We start from the raw sequence: 21,218 nt of genomic DNA on the forward strand, positions 1-21,218 counted from the left end.
GGAACATTGGGACCCTGAAGGCAGGAAAAGGCTTCAGAAACACAGACCAAGGCCAGTCTATACTCAGAATCTAGGTATTAGCATTTCTCCAAAACCCCTTCCCATTCCACTCTCAGTCCTCACCCCCACACAGCATAGGAATCTTACCAGAACTCTTAGGCTGTATGAATTAAAGATAAATATTAACATAAAGCATAATTACTATAGCAATAAGTATAAATGCTGTCACTACCTCAGCTAACTCCACTTTCTTGGGTTTTGTTGTTGTTGTCATCACCATAGTTTATTGGCCTCTAAATCTCTCTTGATTTGAAAAAAAATGGTACCATCTCTGGGAACCACCAGTAGAAAGATGAGAAAAATACCCACATCTATAAAAGACTATATAAGCCCTGGCCAGTATGGCTCAGGTGGTTGAGCATCATCCCATGCACTGAAAGTTGCTGGTTCTATTCCCAGTCATGGTACATACCTGGGTTGCAGGTTCAAGGTTGGGGTGCCACAGGTCAGGGTGCATTCTGAAGGCAACTGATCAGTATTTCTCTCACATTGATGTTTCTCTCTGTCCATCTTCCTCTCTCTAAAATCAGTAAAAATATGTATTTTTTTAAAAGGCTGTACAAGTCGGCCCCACCCCCAAATGACATTTGAGCTCTTTATGTCATTATAGTACATGGATTTTTGCCTAATATAATATTTTCCAAACTCCATTCTGTATGCGATCTCAATTCAGACTGTCAATTTTTGTTTTGGGTGTTGTTTTTTTAGGGGGGAGAAAAAAATTAAAATAACCATAAAATTTCACAGGCATCTACTCCACCTCCGTCTCCACTCCCCCAGACAATGAGATACAACTAAGAGGTTTGGGGACTGTGTTTGGTGAGTTTATTGAGCCTTAATCACTGTTTCTTTACGTATGTGGTGTAAGCTTCACAGCTTTTTCACTAAACAAAAACATGTGTTTTCCTGAAGTTTTCTGGGGGGTTAGTGAAAAGGGACTGTTCCCTTAAAGGAAGAAACCTATTGTCTTTTGAAAATGAGGAAGGAAGGAAATGGGATCATGTAATTAACTCTCACCAGCAGCAGTGGGGAGACTCTGAGGGGAAGACAGGCCACAGTAAGACATGCCAGAGTTTATTCCTATTCCGAGCTGAGTGGTAAACTGGAGTTTGGCTTCTCCGGAAGGAGAGAGGGTGTGAAGTGACTCAGAGAAATGGTCTGTTGACTGGAAATGGAAGGAAAACGCCTGACTTGCCTAATTCATCACCCCGTTAACATTTCTTCTCAAAAGTCTCGTCTGAACCCTAAACAGACAGATCCTTTTCCATAGAATCTAAGGCCTACATTTTACTCAAAGCTACATTATTACAAAAGATATATATCCCCCTTGTTGCCCTTTTAAAAAAGTAGACCTACCACACACCTCCACAGTGTTAAAGATATTAATTACTTTTCTTCCCAGTCTTTCCATAGCATCCTCCATCCTTTTTGTAAGAAAGTCTTTTCCTTTCCGGAAGCCTTGGAGTTGAGTGACAGATGTGAGTGGAAGGGGGTACCTTCATTTCTGCTTTGTACTTTGTGCTTCAGGGAACTTGGCAAACTTGGTGAGCTCAGCTTGGCATCTAAGCTAGATCTAGTAATCTAGGTTAGGGACCTGCTTTAATTTTGTAAGCCCCTGGGAGTGTGGAAAACCGAGTGTTAAATTTCCCTTTTCAGTAGAGAGTAGTTTCCATGGTCACCAAAGAGAAGGAACTGGGACTCCAAAGATTCTTGGTGGCTCAGCTTAAAGCGTGCTTAAAATCTCTACAAGTTTAACTTCAGGCAGTGATGCTTTAGATAATAATATTTACCTAAAAATCTGTAGTTCTAGAATCTACATTGTAGTTTATCAGGTTTCTACCTACTTGGTCTGAAGCAAGAAGAAAAAGAAACCACAAATGAAGAGATAGGTAAAATTCTCTTTGAGACAGCATGGAGGGACCTGGAGAGTATCATGCTAAGCGAAATAAGCCAGTCAGAGAAAGACAAGTATCATGTGATCTCACTCATATGTGGGATCTAATGAACAAAATAGATCCAGAGACATAGAAGCTTGGAACAGACTGTCAGTCTCAGAGGGAAGGCAGGGGTGGGTGGGAAGAGATTAACCAAAGAACTTGTATGCATATATCATAACCCATGGACACAGACAAATACCCGGGGGGGGGGGGGGGGGGACGGGACGGGACGGGACTAGAAGGGGTCAATGCGGTGGAAAGGGAACATATGTAATACTTTCAACAATAAAGTTTTTCTGTCATTTTTGTTTGTTTGTTTTTAAAGCTGTGACAGCTAAAAAAAAAGAGAGAGAAAGAGAGATAGGTAAAACTCTGAGAGTGCTGTTTTGTCAAGGTGCAAATATTGGGTGTCCTGTAAAGCTGTCTTATAAAAGGTTTCATAGCCATTCACTTCAAAGAAGCCACGTGTCAACTTTAATTTTACATATAAATAGAGGACACCAGCCTATTTATTTTAGATTACATAATCTGTTTATTCTTGTAGTCAGCTGTTCATTTGGATTCAGAGACTTTGGGGACACCCATTATTGGAGCTGAATGTTGGGCTGTGGTTAGGGGAAAAAAATAAAGAAGAGGGCAAAAGAAAGTTATTTTAATAAGCTACTTGGTTTGAGTAGCACAGATTTTATTAGTTGAAAAGGAGTTAGGATGGCTCAAAAGAGGAAAAACCCTTAAATTAGTCTTTTAAAATATTTGTCATCTTGATTGTCATATCTTTGATTGAACTGGGCTTTAAACATTGGCTTTCCTGGAGGTAAGGAGATCAAAAAGCGTTCCCCAGCAGAAAAGTTTAAAAGTAATTGTCTTTATAAGCATTCATTCTTTGAAAGAACATCATTTTTTACCTCAGATTTGTGACTTCCCATTCTGCATGCTGTTGGTGATAACCTTGTCATTCAGTTGTGACCTTTGCCTCCATTGCAGATGGGGTATCCTCTTCTCCCACCCTCGGGACTTTACCCCTGTGTGTACCACAGAGCTTGGCAGAGCTGCAAAGCTGGCACCTGAATTTGCCAAGAGGAACGTTAAGCTGATTGCCCTTTCAATAGACAGTGTTGAAGACCATCTTGCCTGGAGCAAGGTAACGTTTCTATGGCTGTGCTTTGAGGTTATAAATTGTAGAGTAGAAATAAATGAAGTTTGCCCTAACCGGTTTGGCTCAGCTGATAGAGCATCGGCCTGCAGACTCAAGGGTCCCAGGTTCGATTCCGGTCAAGGGCATGTACCTTGGTTGCAGGCACATCCCCAGTAGGGGGCGTGCAAGAGGCAGCTGATTGATGTTTCTCTCTCATTGATGTTTCTAACTCTCTATCCCTCTCCCCTCCTCTCTGTAAAAAATCAATAAAATAATATTTTTTTTAAAAAAAGAAATAAATGAAGTTTTACTGGAGGGGGTGAAAGAGAGGACACAAGTATATCCTTGTCATTTAGTTCAGATTTGAAATGCTTTGTTTTCTATGTAGATTTTACTCTAGTGATTTACCTTTGACTTGTCCTTGAAGTCTATGTTCAACTCTCCATTCTTATATTTTGTGTTCTGTTCTGTTTTGTTTTTGTTTTTTTTTGTTTTTGTTGTTTTTAAATATATTTTATTGATTTTTTACAGAGAGGAAGGGAGAGAGATAGAGAGTTAGAAACATCGATCAGCTGCCTCCTGCACATCTCCCACCGGGGATGTGCCCGCAACCCAGGTACATGCCCTTGACCGGAATCGAACCTGGGACCCTTCAGTCCGCAGGCCGACGCTCTATCCACTGAGCCAAACCGGTCCCGGCGTGTTTTTGTTTTTTTAATATCTCTCTTCTGGTAGCTTAATGTCTGAGTCAGGGTGTTTTTGAGGCAGGGATCAGATCTATAAAATTATCTTTGCATGTGGCGTTGTTTCCAGATGTGATGGACTTAAGGAATGCATTATTTCTGATGGTTTTTATATTTGGAAACCCAGAGGTACCTTGGATTGGTATCTGAAACTATACTATTCGGCTTTTAAAGAGGTTATTGCTGCTTTCTTAAAGCAGTAAAAACAAGCTGCATTTTAACAGACTTGGGCACGAAAAGAGTCTATGCTTAGCCATGGCCAAGTGGCTCAGTTCATTGGGCGTCATCCCGTGTACTGAAAGGCTGCGAATTTGATTCCTGGTCAGGGCACATACCTAGATTACAGGTTCAATACCCAGTCACGGCTTGTGCAGAAAGTAAACGATTGTTGTTTCTCACATCAGAGTTTCTCTTCTCCACTCCCCACCCCCCTTTCCTCTCTCTAAAATCAATAAACATATCCTCAGGTGAGGATTTAAAAAGAAGAAAAAAGAAAAGGGGCTATGCTTATAACCTAAATATAGTACCCTATTGCTCTTCCTATCAATGAATAATGGGGATGGGGAGAGTTCATTCATTAAAATTGCTTAGAGAAATTACTATGATTATGGTCCTCTTCCCTGTCTTGCAATAGGATGGCTGTTAACAGATTGAATTCAGAGGATGTGCCTGGTTTAGATTTCTCTTTCCCCTGCATTTTAGGATATCAATGCTTACAACTGTGAGGAGCCCACAGAAAAGTTACCTTTTCCCATCATCGATGACCGGAATCGGGACCTCGCCATCCTGTTGGGCATGCTGGACCCAGCAGAGAAGGACGAGAAGGGCATGCCTGTGACGGCGCGTGTGGTGAGTTATCGAAGTCCATTCTGGAGTCCTCATGACTGGCCAGGCTGTATGTCCGTGTAAATGCTTGGAGCACCTAGAGGAAATAGGCGAATATATGTTAATGTCTACATATTTCCTCGGGGAAATAACTGTACTGGTAGCAATCTCACTGATTATGTGCAATGCTCATGCTAAATTTTCAGCTAAAATTTTAAACTGGGTAATTCATAGCTTATGGAAACCTACTTCTAGAATTGAGTAATCTTTCCTATATCTCTCCTGACAACCTCTCTTTAATGGGATGGGTCATGTCCTTCGTCCTTGGGCAGCTCTGGTTTTGAATTCTGGTTAGTTCTGTCCTGAAAACAAATTTAGTCCCTCATCTGCAAAAAGTACAACTACGTGAGGGCCAGTGTCCACTCCCATTAGTATTTTTATGATAATCACCCCTATTTAACATAGTACCAGCCAGAGCCCTTTCCTGGATTCAGTTTGCATATCAGTTTTTCTTACTGGGACAACCAGAAACAAATATAATCTCCTTTTAAGTGCAGAAGAATAACATGAACACTGATATATACCTGAGGCTAATACAATACTATAGGTCATTGTAATCAAAAAGTTAAAAAGTATATTTTTATAAAAAGGGAAATGACATGGAGAAGAAAAGTGTCTGGGTTCCTGCCCCCCAATGAAGTTTGGTGTGCCATTTTAGATATTGGGGAATTTTTTTCGTTCGCTTTGTGTTTATACCTTCGAACATTTGTCATGACAGGCAAGCATTCCAAGAGGCTGTCATATCAAAGAATTGTCCTATTTAAGTGTCTGTGTGTTTACAGGTGTTTGTTTTTGGCCCTGATAAGAAACTGAAGCTGTCCCTCCTCTACCCCGCGACCACCGGCAGGAACTTTGACGAGATTCTCAGAGTAGTTATCTCTCTCCAGCTGACAGCAGAAAAGAGGGTCGCTACTCCGGTTGATTGGAAGGTAAAGATGCTAAAGGGCAGGTCCCCAGCGCACAAGAAAGGCCTGTGTGGCTAATGTCCAGTGGCCACCCTCGGGCTCTCTGTTTCCAGCGCGCAAGTCCCCTGGGAGGATTTTTCCTCATGGCTGAGTTTAAGATTTGCTGTTCAAGGTCTTTAACACTTTTATATAAAACACAAACTCCCATATTGCTTTCTAGCTTTTAGCTTATTTGGGCAGATTAATTGGTCAGAATGATTCCCTTTCCTAATAAAAGGATTTTTTTTAAAACTTTAATCCTTCCCTGATGGCAAAATATTTACAATAAAACTTAGATTGGCCACTTAAGTCCTGGCTATAAAACTTTTTGGTGTCTTACTGTCCTGAAGTATTTTCTTCTCTTAAGCTTCATTAAACCTCTGTGGAATTCTGACACTTGTTTTCAAGCTTACAATCTCTAGGATTTCTGCAATATGTAAGACATGGATAATATCACAAGAATATTTTAATGTCGCTACATTTTTAAAAATATGCTAACCTGAATACCAGTTTTTGTTTTTCTGATTAAGTATATCAAATAAAATGCTGTGTCCATTCCCTGAACATACATTTATTGAGCCCAGATGTAGCCATGAGCAATAAAGTTCCAGACCTCTTAGGCTCACATTCCAGTGGTAAAGACAGACAATAAACTAGTTTATAGTGTATTAGGTGCACAGAACAATGGGGAGCGGAGGGGAGAAGGGGAGTACCAAGGTGGGAAGGCTGGCTTTCTGCCTGGCTCTCAGGGGGGCCTAGTGCAGGAAGCTTTACCTGAGGGTGAGCATAGCATGTTGGAGGACCATGGTAAGTCAGAGAACCTGGGGATCTAAAGTTCATTCTCGCCTTCAGGCTTTACCATTGGATTTCACCATCCTCAATGTCTGTCCGTAGGTTGGAGATAGCGTGATGGTCCTCCCAACAATCCCTGAAGAGGAAGCCAAGAAACTCTTCCCTAAAGGAGTCTTCACCAAAGACCTCCCATCTGGCAAGAAATACCTGCGCTACACGCCCCAGCCGTAGGTCTCACCCTGCACAGTGAGCCAGCGGGTGCCAGCTGCCAGTCATGTGTCCTACAGCGATTCCATAGAAACATCCCACTATGATTACAGCCACGGTCTCTAGGTTGCTGTCCTCCTGGCTTATTAAATGAAAATGGCACTAAACACCCCTTGGGGTTCTTTGCTTCGTGCCTTCACCAGCATTCTGTTCTGTTCCCATGCCTCAGCCCTCTCTCCTGGCTCTCTGAAATACAGTCTGTATTTGAGACTCACATCATATCAGATCTCTGCAGGTTTGTGATCAGCAACGTAGGATCCACTGATGGTTGAAAAGCTGCTTTGCTCCAGCCTGGAATGACCATCAGGTTTTTTAGCTGTTCTAATCAAATCCTCTCTTCCATTACACATTTTGGGGAGCAGCAGAACTTGAGGTTCAGTTTCCTCTGTTAATCTGTAAGTATATAACCCTAGCAGTTAAAGTAACCGGATATTCTTCAGTACTCAGTGTTTTGATCACAACTGAGGGAAAAGATTTCCGTTCTGTACTTTTACAGGAGAGAACTGAAGTGGGGTGAGCAGGGGGAGGGATCTTTAAATATTTTGCTAAGAAAATTTTTCAATACATTTCTACCAAGAGGGAGAAAAGGCTCCACTTACCTGCTGGAGGTGTGAGCAGAACAACAGCGCCACCTGCCTTTCACAGCAGGTATTTTCGTGTCAGTGCTCCGCCATGATAACACCGAAAGGGCTCGCCCTGGGGAGGAAGGGAGGAGAGGATGACTGAAGTTGTTTGTAGAACTCTTCTTGCTGAGGGTGGGGCAGTACTTTCTGAATGTTGCATTTTGGAGATCTAGCAAATAAATCCGTTGTTAAAACTAGATCAGAGAATTCTGTTGTCACATTTTGAAATACTCGGTTAGACCCATGTCCTGAGGGCAGAGGTTTCCTCACTGGGATTGGCATTGATGCTTCTCTCCGGAGACAGATATATAAAATTTCTAATGACCATGGAGGTGCAGCTGGCCTCATGTGACTTCACCACAGCTCCTGGCCCACTTTGCTCCTTCGTGGTACCTGCGTGGGTCCTATAGTCCCTTGAGTTTGTGACCCCTGGTGTAACACACCTAATGCCTTAATGGGATTGCTGAGCGGAATTTGAATCTTGAGGATAATGATGCATATAGGTATGCTTTTCTGGAAAGAGTACTAGTTACTCTGAACTCACGGTCTCTTGGACTTATGCTGTGCTAATAAGGCCTCAGTTTGGAAAGAAGTGTCACACACCTGGTACAGTCTCTTGCAGGTAGCCCTCTGTATTTTTATTGAGTAAAATATGATCCCTGGTGCCATGTGTCAGAGAAGTCGTTAGGCCTTTTAGTTTCCTTTAAAAGGTGGGTGACACTAAGAAGGTTGAGAATGAAGGTAAAAATTCCAAGTTTTCACAGTATCCTGGGGAATGCTGGTCTGAAGGAGACCTATAAGGACTGGCATCCTGTTCTCATCTCTTCTCCAAGTCAATATATTTTGCCTTCAAAGAACTAATACTATCTGGTACATCTACTCTACCCGTAATGATGGCATCAGTTTAAAAACGCTTTAAAAGCTCAAAGGAAAGGGGCTCGTGCTGTCAAATTTAGTTCTGGCTCTACCACTAAGCAACCATGAAGCCATGAAATGGAACAAGTTTCTTTCCAAGTAAATGTTACATAATAAATATGTATTTCTAGGTAGAAGTGATCCTAAGCATATTTTTAACACCCTTGGGCATGAAGAGTAGAGTTCCCCCATAAAGAATTGTTGCCCTCAATTTTCATTGGAAGAACAGAATAAATTGCATTATGCATCCAAAGATTTAATTGAAAGGTAATGTATGACCATGGTGGCTATGAGAGAAGCATAAGGAATTTGAAAGTCCATACGACTTCAAAGAATAAGCACAGACTAATCTTCTAAGTTAGTAAAATGATTAACTTGTGGCTCCTGTGTGGTCTTGCCACAAATCTGATTTCACCTCTAACCTCCACCCTAAGGGTAGAAATTTGCATTGAGAAGCCCAGTGAAGGGTTAAGGAGCCAGAGTGGTGGTGCCTAAATGGCCAGCTCAAGATGCCAATTTGGGTGCAGTGAACTGGTGTTAGTGATTTACTCCATTAAACCATGCCCCTTTGGGGCAATGCAAATTGAGGCAATATAAGTGATTCTAGCTTAACTGGTGCATGGACTGGGTAAAAGGTCATTACCACCTTGTCAGTGATTGGTCCAAAAATGGGCATGTGACTCAGTTCTTGGGGAGGAGACAAATACAGGATTATCAGCATTTCTATAATAATTCTTTCTCACTATTGGAAGCCATTCTTTTTGGTCTTGTATTGAATATGAACAAGAAAACATGGAAGCCTGGATTGCTGCTGGGAGAGGGAACCAACCATGGAATAAGACAAAAAGTCAATAGGGTAAAGAGAAAGAAAAAATCTGATATCACCGAGTCTACTGCCCACAAACCATGCTACCTCTTGACTTACCTAAGATATTTCTGTAGTGTTTAAGCCTAATGGATGTGCATGGTGAGGTGCCTCCTAAGTGACCTGGAGGGCAGGCATCTGTTTTCTGCTAGTTTATTCCCTGCACTGTAGATCTCAGGCTTCAAAATGCATTAAATCATATGAGGAACATGTTAAAATCCAGGACCCACCCCAACACTGATTCTATAGGTGACCAGAAGTTCTTCATTTGTAACAACCCAGGTGACTGATGCCGAGGACAGCAGACACCCAATATCCATTTCCCATTCTTTACTAAAAACAGGTTGTGTTAGGGTTGGCAAGGTGAGGTGCCAGTTAAAGTTCATTTAATAGGTGTGGACATGTGACCGTGCTTCCCTCAGTGGGGTCCCTTCCTGACTAAAAGGCAAGGCCTCCTACAGAGAAAGCTCCTTGTCTGACTGAAACGCCCACCGGATGCCCGGAGTAACCGATGATTTGCCATCTGAGAAAGTTACTGGCCAAGGATGGAGGAGAAGGCTGCAAGGAGCCTGGGTCTGTGCTTATTCCTCAAGCCGCAGCACCAGCTCTGTTCTGCCTGTTGCCAGGTACCTGGTTACATCAGAAAGATGAAGCCACATAGGTCTCTGTAAAGTGCGGCTACACCCATATCTGCTGACGCGAGTGCTCCACAGCCGCTCTGAGAAATACTGCCCTACATGCTTGGTGTCCAGAAAGTTCTTCATAAATGATTATGCTTGACTTCTTCTCTTGTGTTTCTTTCTATTATGATTTCCCCTAGAGTTGAGATTCTTGCATTCTTTCAAAGTTTTGTTGAAATGAAAAAGACAATGGAATCTAATAAGTACACCATGAAAATCAACTTTATTTGACTTTTAAAAATAAAATGAAAATAGTATCAAACAGTACTATGCAAGGTAAGATTGTTACGTCTCAACTTTGCTTTCAGTAACTAAGATTATGGAACATAGATCTATTTTTCAAGAGTTACTAAATTGGGGAGGGGACAATAACTTTGGAAAATGTTACAGGAGCACTACTTATAGCAATATCACAAATCAGAGTTTAGATTCTGTGCTTTAGATAGTAATATATTGTACAATGCTTTTAATAATTTGTAAAACACTATAACGTGCTCTCAGCTGGAGCAGGGTTTCGTTTGGTGGGCCATGAGTCTTGAGACGATCTTAACCTGAAAAATTTTTGAACCACTCGGGTTCAAAATGCAACTACTTAAAACTGGAGCTTTTGCAACAGCCCATCAATTGCTTATAAAAGAAATGCAGCAATAAATGGTTTCAGCAACTTCTAAGTAAACTCATCAGATGACCCTTCCGCACTTGAGCCAGGGTATTGGCTCAGTCTGAAACCTCACTTCTCATATCGTGTCGGCGCCATTAGTGTCCTTTTCTATAATGAGATCCAGCGTCCAACTACAAAAGAAAGTCAAAAGTAAAATATTAGACTTGTGTGCATTTCAGAAAAAAACTAATCAACTTAAGCACAACCAGAAAACTTACGAAAAGTTTCCATTTTATTATCTGGAACCTTCCCTCCAAGGACTTGGAGTGATACATTGTCCGTAAGTACATGTACATCTCTATACCATCCAACCTCAGTTTGTAAAGAGATACTACATTAATTCAATTACAGTCAATCTCTTAAGGAAAAGAGTAATATTAGGAGCGTTGAATTCCAATTAACGTGGTGACTGATTATAGGGTAACAGGAAACTTTTTTCCTAAATCAGAATGAGAATTTTTTAAAATAATGGTGGACCAAAAGAGTGACAAATGAGGAACCCAATTACTTGGCTCCCGGTTCGGTTTTCCGTTTGTGAAATAGGGTTTCTATAAGAAAGAGGAGAGGATGACGCCAGGCTGACTGCCTAAAAAGAACTACGTCGCTTTGTTTAAAAGGACTATTAACCATAAGTTTTGTCAGTGCAACTTTCTGTCCCCAAACAAACACACTGCAAACCACCTGGGTTGTCAGAAATGGCAATGGCAGGGCCAGAACTTCTTAGGGTAGCTGTCTGGTTGGGATATGGTGGGCTTGAAGCTGCATTTGTACAGCTCACCATATTCAAGGGCATGTTTATTTGGCACCATCTTTGACACCATTACTGCCGATTTCTGCATTGGCCGAGTGCCCTATTGTTTTGTCAGAGCAGCCTTCCTCTCCACTCAACAGTGGGCTCGTGCCCAGATGAGCTTTGTTAGGTGCCTAACAGAGACCCCTTGAGTAATGTGGCTACCCTCCTCCCCGCCAGACTGGCCTCTGTCTGTCCTGGCCCAGTGTGAGCAGCCCTCTCCCTCCCCAACTCTAGGCATGACTTCCAGCACATCTTGAACTTTTCTAAATTAGCCCTGATTGCTGAGGAAAGTAGGAAAAGATGCTGGGGCCAAACGTAAGTGACTCTAATAAAATGTTTTGGGGTCTCTTGTTTTATCTTAAAAATTCATGCAAATTTGTCATCCTACTCCAGAATATGTTTTCATATAGAAATGTTTTAAATAATCTAACAGTGAAATGAGTTAACTTTTTCTTTTAAAAGATCATCAAATAAAATTGACACTCTAGGAAGGTACCCATGATCAGCTGTGGCCCCATGTGTCCCCAGCACAGCATCCACACATCCATGGGAAAGGCACACTCCAAAGGAGAAGCATCAATACTTAGATGTTAATGGCCCTTCCCGCCCCTAATCCCAGAGACCTCTACTTTTGAACTAAATATCAGGGGAAGGGGGTGGAGGGTAGAAAGTGGGAAAGGTGGGGGGTGGGGGGCAAAATGGCAGCTTCTAAAAATATTCTATAATTTTAATTATTTATTAACTCAGGTGAGCTAGATCCTGGATTTTCCAATTCAGTGAGTTTCCACTAAGAGTCTCTTTTTCACCACCTACATTTTGCTATTTGACTTCAGCTGTGTAGTTTCATATTCACACTAAGAAAAGTCTGACTCAAGTACCAAGTTTATTACCTCATCTTTTCTCTTCCAGGTTTGATCTCTGCTGGTCACTTGAGGACCAGTGTTGACTGAGCCTGTTCAAACACATGCATCAAACAAAAATTAAATCCGGAGTTTAAGAATAAAAGTAGCAGAAGAATATTTTAAAATACCAATTTGCTTTCTCCCTGTAGGTCTCCCTTTCTCTTCCCTTTTAAATGGGCTCTTCCTTCTCGCAGGGAGATTTGTTAATAGGCTTCCATAAGTCCAATAGGGGACTGAGAAACTCACATGACAGCAGGCAGGTCAGACACGTGATTAAAGTGGGCTGGATATAAGACAAGAGGGAGCGGTGTGGACAGCACCTGCTTCCCCAGTGGGAGCCAGCTGGTACTCAGCTCTGATTGTTGCCACATACAGAAATGGGGACTGAGTGTTGGCAGATGTTCTGATATTTTCAAGAGAAGCTCAAAATCTGGATTTTTTTTAAATGTGAAATTTCTGGATGTTTATACTTGGCAACTAATTTTAAAATTGTAAAAGAAAACGTGTGCAGGTCAAATGCAGTGTACTGGCTGCATCAGTCCACGGGCTTAGCATATGTGACTTCTGTCTCAAACTCATTGGGGAATACAGAATGATATATTTCCCTCAGTGTCTCTGGAATCATTCAAGGAAGGAGAAAGGCCTGCAGGCCCCGTAAGGATAGGGACCTACTTCCACGTCATATCTCTGACTCAACAGCCCTCAGGGTGTCCTGAGGCTTGCTATACACCACTGTGGAGCAGCTGAGCTAGAGAGCAGCTGAGCTAGAGACTGAAGGGTGCAGTAATGGTCATCTCAGTGTTAGCCAGCTCGGGCAGGAGGCCTAGGAGCAGAGGGAGCTCCCAAAATCAGATGCTGCATATAACCCCAGAACAGGGCATGGAAGGTGAGCCCTAAGAATGTCTGAGTTGAACTTGCTTCTAGGGGAGAAGTGAAATTACATGTTGAATGTCTGTCTCTCCTCCCCACGGGGGTAGACACCTTGTTTGGCTCACTCACCGACTAGTGCCTGGCACAGTGACCAGCACACATTGGGGTTGCATTTTGTAAGAATTTTGCAAATGAGAAATAATGAGATATAAACTAATAGAATGTCACTTTCGGCACACAATTTAAGTCATATATACCGCCCACCCCCCAATTAACAATTCATTTAACAATTGCATCATGTCTAAGTTAGCAGGGTCACACGAATTGTGAACACTGGAAATGGTGCTAAGTAGAGTAAATTAAGGAGGACTCTTCAAGCTGGGGCAGCTGGAAGAATGATTATGGGGCTCTGTAAGCGGGGGGGGGGGGGGGAAGCTGAGCATTGAATGAAATATCTTGAATGTATTTTCTCTAGAGCAAGGCCTTCCTATCTAGTCTTTGTTTACTGCTTAGTACCGGGATACATAAAATTGGATACTAATACCCATTCAGTGACTATTGTTACTTAGTGACTATCAAAGTACACCTCAAAGCAAGTTATCTGAGTTGTAGCAGTGACCATGGTTTGGAATTCTCAATGGAGATGGATAAGGTCCCAAATTCCCTTAGGTTGTTGGGAGCAAACCAGCTACCCACACCAGGACCCACTGAAACCTTCCCCATGCCCACTCTTCCCCAATGGTGCTGTGTGGTTCCAGCTTCCCAGGGCAGAGAGTGAAACATAAAAGCTGCTCCCCGCACCTAGCAAGGGTTTGAAGGGAAGGTCATAGAGCAGAGGAGCCACCTGATTTCAGCGTCTAGAAGTCTGATATGTGCCCTCCCAGAAGCAATGTGGCTGTCAGGGTGGGCCCGAGAATGGGGGTTGATGATAAACCCACACAATACCCTCAACTCATTTACATTTATCAAAATTCCTTCCCAATGCTTTTCCTACCACTAAAGGGAGACCCCTTGCCTGTGATCTTGGAATCACTGGAAACTTTGACAGGCTCAGTTGCTTGGATAATCAGTAGCTTGCTTAAATCTGAAGTTCCCTGAACCTAAAAGAGAAAAGTCCAAATTAGTCAAAAGTGCATTCTTTGATCTCTAAGCTGACTGCTTCCTAAACTTTCCAAAGAATATTAGAAATAAGCCAAAACCTAGAACTGGGCCTTCAACCTAAACTTTTTCTCATTTCAAATCCTCTTTAACATTGCTTCAAAAAGCCTTGTACCAGCAAATTATTTTTTGCATATTTATAGACATCAGGAATTTTCTGCACGTTACTTGTAACTGGAGTGGAAATTCTCAGTTTAAAACAGAAAACCCATAATCCACTGAGTTACTTTTACTCCTTTGAAACACAAGGGCTCAGGGCCCAGCCTTCCCACATGGCAGGATGGTCTTCTTTTCTTAGAGTTTTTGCCCACAAAATCTGCCCTCCCAGAATGCAAGTAGTGGAAAAGTAACAATAACTATCATTTCTAGGGAGAACCAAGATGGTGGTGTAGGCAAATGCCTGTACTCGCTGCCTCCCACAACCACATCAAAATTGCAACTAAAATACAGAGCAACCATCATCCAGAACTGCCGGAAAGCTGGCTGAATGGAAGGCCTACAACTAGAGAAGTAAAGAAGAAAGCGCACGGAGACTGGTAGGAGGTGCGGAGGTGCGGAGGTGCGGAGCGGCAGGTCCAGCACCCACGTGCCGCTTTTTTAATTGGGAGGGGGACTGCCTCTGTGGAGGCCGCCCATGAGGAGCAAGAGGTCCCAGCTCCACACCAGATGTCCAGCCCAGGGTCCCAGAGCTGGGGAAAGAAGTCCCTATGGGCTGTAAAATCCAGTGGGGTTTGGGGCTCAGTGACACAGAGGCTGCTGGAGACCCAGCTGCTCCTCTTAAAAGGTCAGCACCACGAACTTAACTTACAAGCTCCCGCTTCTCTGAGCCCCAGTGCTGGGTGAGGCTCTGGGGGACCCAGACACATACTAGGAGAAACCGGACTGTCTGGCATTGGGGCAGGAACTCGGGGGCGGCTTTCTTCCAGACGGAGGTGCTCTCAGGGGTCATTGTTCCTGTGCTGGGACCTCCCTAGTTGCAGGGATGACTGGCAGCCATTTCTGTTTGCTCAGCCCTGGTGATTCCCTGAGACCTCACCCCACCCTGTTCCTTTCTCTGGGGAGGTACAGCCCCACACCAAGGCAGACAGCATGGTGAGCAGAGAGCAGGCTGATCCCAGCTCTTACCTGCCCCTCAATCACAGCCTTGTGCAGGGCACAACCTGCATGCAGTACACAGAAGTCCTGGGTACGTTTTGACCATTTTGTTAAGGGCAGGTGAGACCTGCAGAATCTTTCCAGGTTAAATTTATTTTTAAGGTGGTCAGTTGAGTATTAAAGCCACTTATGCAGCACCGTGGAATGCAAATGACTCTAGAAATGATCCTCCTTACCTGCTCACAGGTTTTAGATAAGATGCAAGGTGCAAGGAATGGTGCCTCTGTCTTTGTATCCATCACACTGCCATACACGACAATCACAAACTTCATGGTCGCCCAGTCAAGAGTCATCTCGTTACAGCTTGATAAAGTCTCCACGTATGCCACATTGAGTGCCACACACCTCTGGAATGTTATGTCCTACAATAAAATTACAATTTTCTATAAGTCATACACAAGGTCATACATAATGACACAAGGTATCAAAACAAGAAAATTCAACAGCAATACCGTCATAATATAGGACTTTAACACCCCACTGTCATCAATGGATAGATCTTCCACACAAAAAAATCAAAAAGGAGACAGCAATCTTAAACGACACACTAGATCATATGGATTTGATATTTACAGATTATTTCATTCCAAAGCAGAATATACATTCTTCTCAAGTGCTCATAGGATATTCTAAAAGGTAGATCACATATTAGGACACAAAAATAAGTCTTAACAAATTCAAGATTGAAATCATACCAAGCATCTTCTCATATTACAATGGCATGAAACTAAAAATTAACCACAATAAAAAAAAACGCTCAAAAAACATTCAAACACATGGAAGCTAAATAGCACACTATTAAACAATGAATGTGTTACCAATGAGATCAGGAAAAAAGCAAAAATTACCTGGAAACAAATGAAAATGTATACACAACAACCCAAAATCATAGCATTACAGGCACCTGAAGAAACAAGAAAAATCTCAAATAAACAATCTAACCCTACACCTAAAAGAACTAGAAAAAGAACAACAGGAAAAGTAAGTAGAAGGAATGCAATAATAAAGATATCAAAGCAGAAATAAATGTTATAGAAACTAAAAAACAATATAAAAGATCAATTAAACCAAGAATGGCTCTTTGAAAAGATAAACAAGATTGATGAACCTTTTACCAGACTCATCCAGAAACAAAGAAGACCCAAATAAAATCAGAAATGAAAGAGGATAAGAAACAACTGACATCACATAAATACAAAAGATTGTAAGAAAGTATTATGACTAATTATAGGCCAACAAATTGGACAACCTGGGTAAAATGGACAAATTTCTAAAAACATACAATCTTTCAAAACTGAATCAGGAAGAAACAGAAAACTTGTATAGACCAATAACTAATGAAATTGAAGCAGTAATAAAAAGACTTCCAACAAACAAAAGTCTTAGACCAGATAGCTTCAAATCATAGGCAAATTTTGCCAAACATTCAAAAAGCACATATCCTTAAAATATTCCAAAAAATTCAAGAGGAGGGAAGACTTCTAGGCTCTTTTAACAAGACATTCAATAAAATCCAGCACTGATTTATGATTAAAACTCTCAGCAAAGTGGGAATAGAGGGATCATACCTCAACATATTAAAGTCCATATGTGAAAAACCTCCTGACAAAACCATACTCAATAGACAAAAACTAAAAGCATTTCTCTTAAGATCAGGAACAAGACAGTGATGTCCACTTTCACCACTCTTATTCAACACAGTTCTGGAAGTTCTAGTCACAATGATCAGACAAATAAAAGGCATCCAAATTGGAAAGAAGAAGTAAAACTCATTATTTGCAGATGACATGATATACATAGAAAACATTAAAGATTCCACCAAAAAACTACTAGATCTAATAAATGAATTCAGCAAAGTAACAGGATACAAAATCAGTATCCAGAAATTGATGGCATTTTTATACACCAATAATGAACTATTAGAAAGAGACAAATACTTAAACACTTAATCGCTGAGGCACAAAAAACATAAGAAAATTAACAAATACCTGGACTTTTGCAACCTGAGAACTGTTCAAATTCTGGAATCTAAACTTGTACTCTTGAAACTTATAGAGTCTTATTAATGAATGTCACCCCAGTACATTTTATTAAAATAAATAAATAAGTAAATAAATTCTGGAATCTCCAAAAGAGAGATTCTTCTTTAGAAGATCAGACATAATTGTCCTCTCTGTCTTTGTCACAAAAATACGAAGTGCATTTTGTAAAAAATACAGTCAATCACTTATGTTTTAATCGTGTCACTTACCTCATCGACAAGAGCTGATTCAAAATACTGATAGGCGGTGCTGAGAGCAAGCTTTAGCCATATTTTGTATTCCAGGGACGGCCAGAAGACATCAAAGCCCTCATATAAATCCTCCAGGGAGATGAAGCAGGCCTGAAATGACAAGATGTCATGCAGCAAGCTCAATTTGGAACTAAATTACAAGACCATCAGAAAACAAGATGCCTGTCACTTTCATCTTTATCAAACTCTACCGTTTAAAAGCACTGTATTGTTTGAGAGGTTGTTTGTTATGTATAAGGCAATACAATTTATAGTCCAATTAAAGCTATAGACCTACTAGTAGGCTAGGAAAATCATTACCAGTCAATAGCTAAGATAAGGATATGGCACATGAGCCCAGGATCCAGGAACTAAGCCACATAAGTTACCTATTTTTATTGCCACAGTAGATAAAGTGGGCTCATGTAAAGTCTGTTTCCAGAGGCGAAAGGCTTCCCTGCATAAAGAAGACTACACTTCCAGAATTCACGCTACATGAACTTCAGTCAATTCAATTCAGTTTTGTGACTAAATTCATGCCTCCTATCCTCTTCCAGAAATGAAATGGTATGAAACTGATACAGCAACACTCCCTCTGTGCCACACACCCCTGAGACTGGTCCCTCTCGATTGCATCAGAGTCCCAAAAGCTTGAGAATTCTGTGTAAGCAGAAACTTTGGCTCTCTTCTATTTGAAACACCTCCCCACCCCCCACCCCACCCCCACCCCCGCCACACCCTCAGCTAGTAGAATACCAGGCTACTTATTTGTTGAATAATTAACTTCCTACGTAGCAAGTGAAAAATGAAAGAAAGGGAGATTCAGAACAAGCATTCTTTAAAAACACTGCTTTCATATCATGGTCCATACATGCCACGCACTTCACATAGGTGTTTTCCTAATCTTGGTAACATCAGAAGTGAGATATACTCTCTTTTAATGAACGAGGACACAAAGGCTCACAGAGGTTAAAAATACCGCACTCCAGATGCCACAGCCAGGAATTCAGATGGCAAATGTGCCTTCCCAGTTGCTGGTTGAGGGACTAAATAATATATCAGAATGCCAAGGAAGCGAGCATGCTGGCATTCGTCATTTACTTGAGGAAGAGTTCATGAATAACCTACAATGTAGACAGAACCAGGGCCTTACCTGTAAAATAGTTTCACAGATGGCAGTATATTCAATTTCACGCTTAAGCAGACAGCTCAACTCTCCAATTATGTCCCCACAAGTGCAGTACTCTGTAAATAGGGTTTGGGACTGTCTAGTCATCCTATGGACACTGTCGATTCCAAAGGTAGGAGGTGAACTATGCAGCTGCAAAGGGAAATCCCAAGTTAGAAACCCTTGGCCAGACTATAGGGGCTCCCACTCTTTCTTGCATTCATTACAATGGAAGGTAAAGGTGCTTTATGAATCCTCTCAGGTGTGAATTGGGCTTCACAAAAATCACGGTTTCTTTCACATTTAAACTCTCGGAGGCATGGATTATTTCTGATCTTTAGCTTTACAATTTTCTCCTTATAAACCTTCCTTATGTAAAATCTCACACAAAGTAGTTATTGCCATCTGCAACTAATGTCACTCCCCCTGAGTCCATTAGATATTCTTATTGTCACAAGCCAGTGCCTCAAGTGAAAAAAACAAAAACAAAAAAACCCACACCTTTTGATTCCATAAATGCATAAATCGGACATCTGAATTAATTCACCTCCGAACCAAGCAGTTCAGTAAAAGCCTGTCTCCCTTTAAGGTGCTTAAGAATAGCTACCAGGAAACAGCAGAAGAAAACGTTTTTAGGGTGAACACAAGATGGTTGAGTTCCCCCCCAGGAAAAGAACTGGTAGGCACAAGTGGGGGAAGAAGAAAGGCATCAGACTTTGGGAGGAAACTGCAAGAATCAACCAGAAGGATTACAGAATTTCCCAGAAAGTCTAGCTGTAAACATCAAAGACAAAGATTATTTTTCCGGACACAGGACATAGGAAACAAAGGGTCACTGAAGAAGCTGCTGTGACAACTGTACCCTCTCTGAGAGATCCCCATTCAGACTCCAAAGGACTTGGACATTTTTTACATTTAATTTTGAATGCAGTTCAAAGGCCCTTTGAGCAGTGAGGAATGTCCCTGCTCTTTACAAACCAAGGAAAGAAGATAGCATCTGTGGTAGGCAGAATTCTAAAAAGCCAATTATACTTGAGTCTAGGTACCGCTATGAAGGGATTTTGGAAATGGAGTTAAGATTACTGACCACCTGATCATATGATTCTGGACTGTCCTGGTGAGCCCAGTATAATCACATACGCCCTCAAAAGTAGAAAAGGAAGTAGTCATTCAAAGAGATGTGACTGTAATCTAAGATCTGGGAATTATTGGGGTCAGAAGCTAGGGCTCACCCATGCATTCAGCTAGTAGTAATTTGGATTCTAAAGGATTCCTGTCCCCATCACTCTACTGACATCTTTCTTTTTCTTTGGTCACCAAAGCCTCCTACTGGTCAGATTAAAAGTTGTATTTTCTATTCTCGTCCTATTTGACCTCTAAGGGGATGTGACATTGTGGTCCATTTCCTTAATCCTGACTCTCATTTTCTTTAGGTGAGTAACTCCACCACTCCAAGTACTGGGTTCCTTAATCGAACATCATGGAAAAGACTGCTTCCTCCCAGGATTGTTGTGAGGAATAAGTAACGGTTATAAAAACAATTTGTAAAATGAGAAGCACCTTTCAGATGTTAGATATTAGCATCATCTCTCAGCTGTGGTGCTCACACTGGGAGAAATGGTTTAATTTGGTAAAGAGACTACGTTAAAATTTTGAAACTTTCTTGATTCCTAAATTTCTCCTTATGCTATAATTACATATTGCAAATACATTTTAAATAAAAAATAAACAAATAGGCCCTTACAATTGCCATTCCTGAAATAATTAGGTAGATTCCTTGTGGCATTTCACCTTCCTTACAAATAACATCTCCATAGTCAAAATAGGCAAGTTTGGCTCGTTCCTGAAGTAAAAAAGAAAAGAAAAAGTCAACACAAAAGCTTCATAGTCTACTTTTCTCAGTAGAAATATTTTAAAGCAAAAATGTCTTTCAAGTTGCATAAAACCACAAGTTATATTATTTGGTTTGTTAATGAATTATAATAATGTGCTGACATAACGCATTAACCTTTAGAAAAAAAGGGAGAAGCAAGCAAACCATAGACTTTGTGATTAGTAATCAGCACAGTGACTGATAGAAACACCCAATAAATTCGAGGTTGGGTAAATGTTTACAATAAAGTGTGATAAGAAGACAGAGACAGGACGCCCTGGGAAAATCCAGAAAGGCCACAGGACTGTGTCTTGAGTGTCCAGGGAAGACTTTACAGAGGAAAGAACAGCTAAGCTGAGACCTGATGGAAGAGTTACACATGGCCAAGATTCGGTGAGCCAAAGCCCATTCAGGCAGAGGGTTCAGTATACGCAGAGAACGGAAGCAAACAGAGTATCTGCTTGGGGTGAGCAGAGACTCAGCATGTCTCAGGCAGGGAGCGGTGGTCACCTGGACTCAG

The 21,218-nt window shown here is 41.4% G+C and overlaps 2 protein-coding genes across 3 annotated transcripts in view; one reads left to right on the plus strand and one right to left on the minus strand.

Moving 5' to 3' along the window:
- Positions 1–7,585, plus strand: part of PRDX6 (peroxiredoxin 6) — a 9,786-nt gene extending 2,201 nt beyond the window's left edge. Inside the window, exons 2-5 of one of the 2 annotated variants that reach the window (XM_006088916.2) lie at positions 2,982–3,138; positions 4,578–4,724; positions 5,543–5,689; positions 6,599–7,585. In XM_006088916.2, coding sequence (XP_006088978.1) covers positions 2,982–3,138; positions 4,578–4,724; positions 5,543–5,689; positions 6,599–6,727 — 580 coding nt within the window. In that variant the 3' untranslated portion in view covers positions 6,728–7,585. Of the gene's footprint in view, positions 1–2,957; positions 3,139–4,577; positions 4,725–5,542; positions 5,690–6,598 lie in introns of both variants that reach the window. The other variant, XM_014456020.2, reaches the window with a different exon arrangement.
- A 5,962-nt stretch (positions 7,586–13,547) lies between these two features.
- The window catches only part of SLC9C2 (solute carrier family 9 member C2 (putative)), a 46,317-nt gene continuing 38,646 nt past the window's right edge, over positions 13,548–21,218 (minus strand). The window contains exons 21-25 of the mRNA XM_006089002.3: positions 20,570–20,668; positions 18,811–18,978; positions 17,637–17,768; positions 15,562–15,747; positions 13,548–14,172 (exon numbers count right to left, since the gene is read on the minus strand). Coding sequence (XP_006089064.1) covers positions 14,038–14,172; positions 15,562–15,747; positions 17,637–17,768; positions 18,811–18,978; positions 20,570–20,668 — 720 coding nt within the window. The 3' untranslated portion in view covers positions 13,548–14,037. The remainder of the gene's footprint in view (positions 14,173–15,561; positions 15,748–17,636; positions 17,769–18,810; positions 18,979–20,569; positions 20,669–21,218) is intronic.

Source organism: Myotis lucifugus, unplaced genomic scaffold, assembly GCF_000147115.1.
Source record: "Myotis lucifugus unplaced genomic scaffold, Myoluc2.0 scaffold_54, whole genome shotgun sequence".
NCBI lineage: Eukaryota > Metazoa > Chordata > Mammalia > Chiroptera > Vespertilionidae > Myotis > Myotis lucifugus.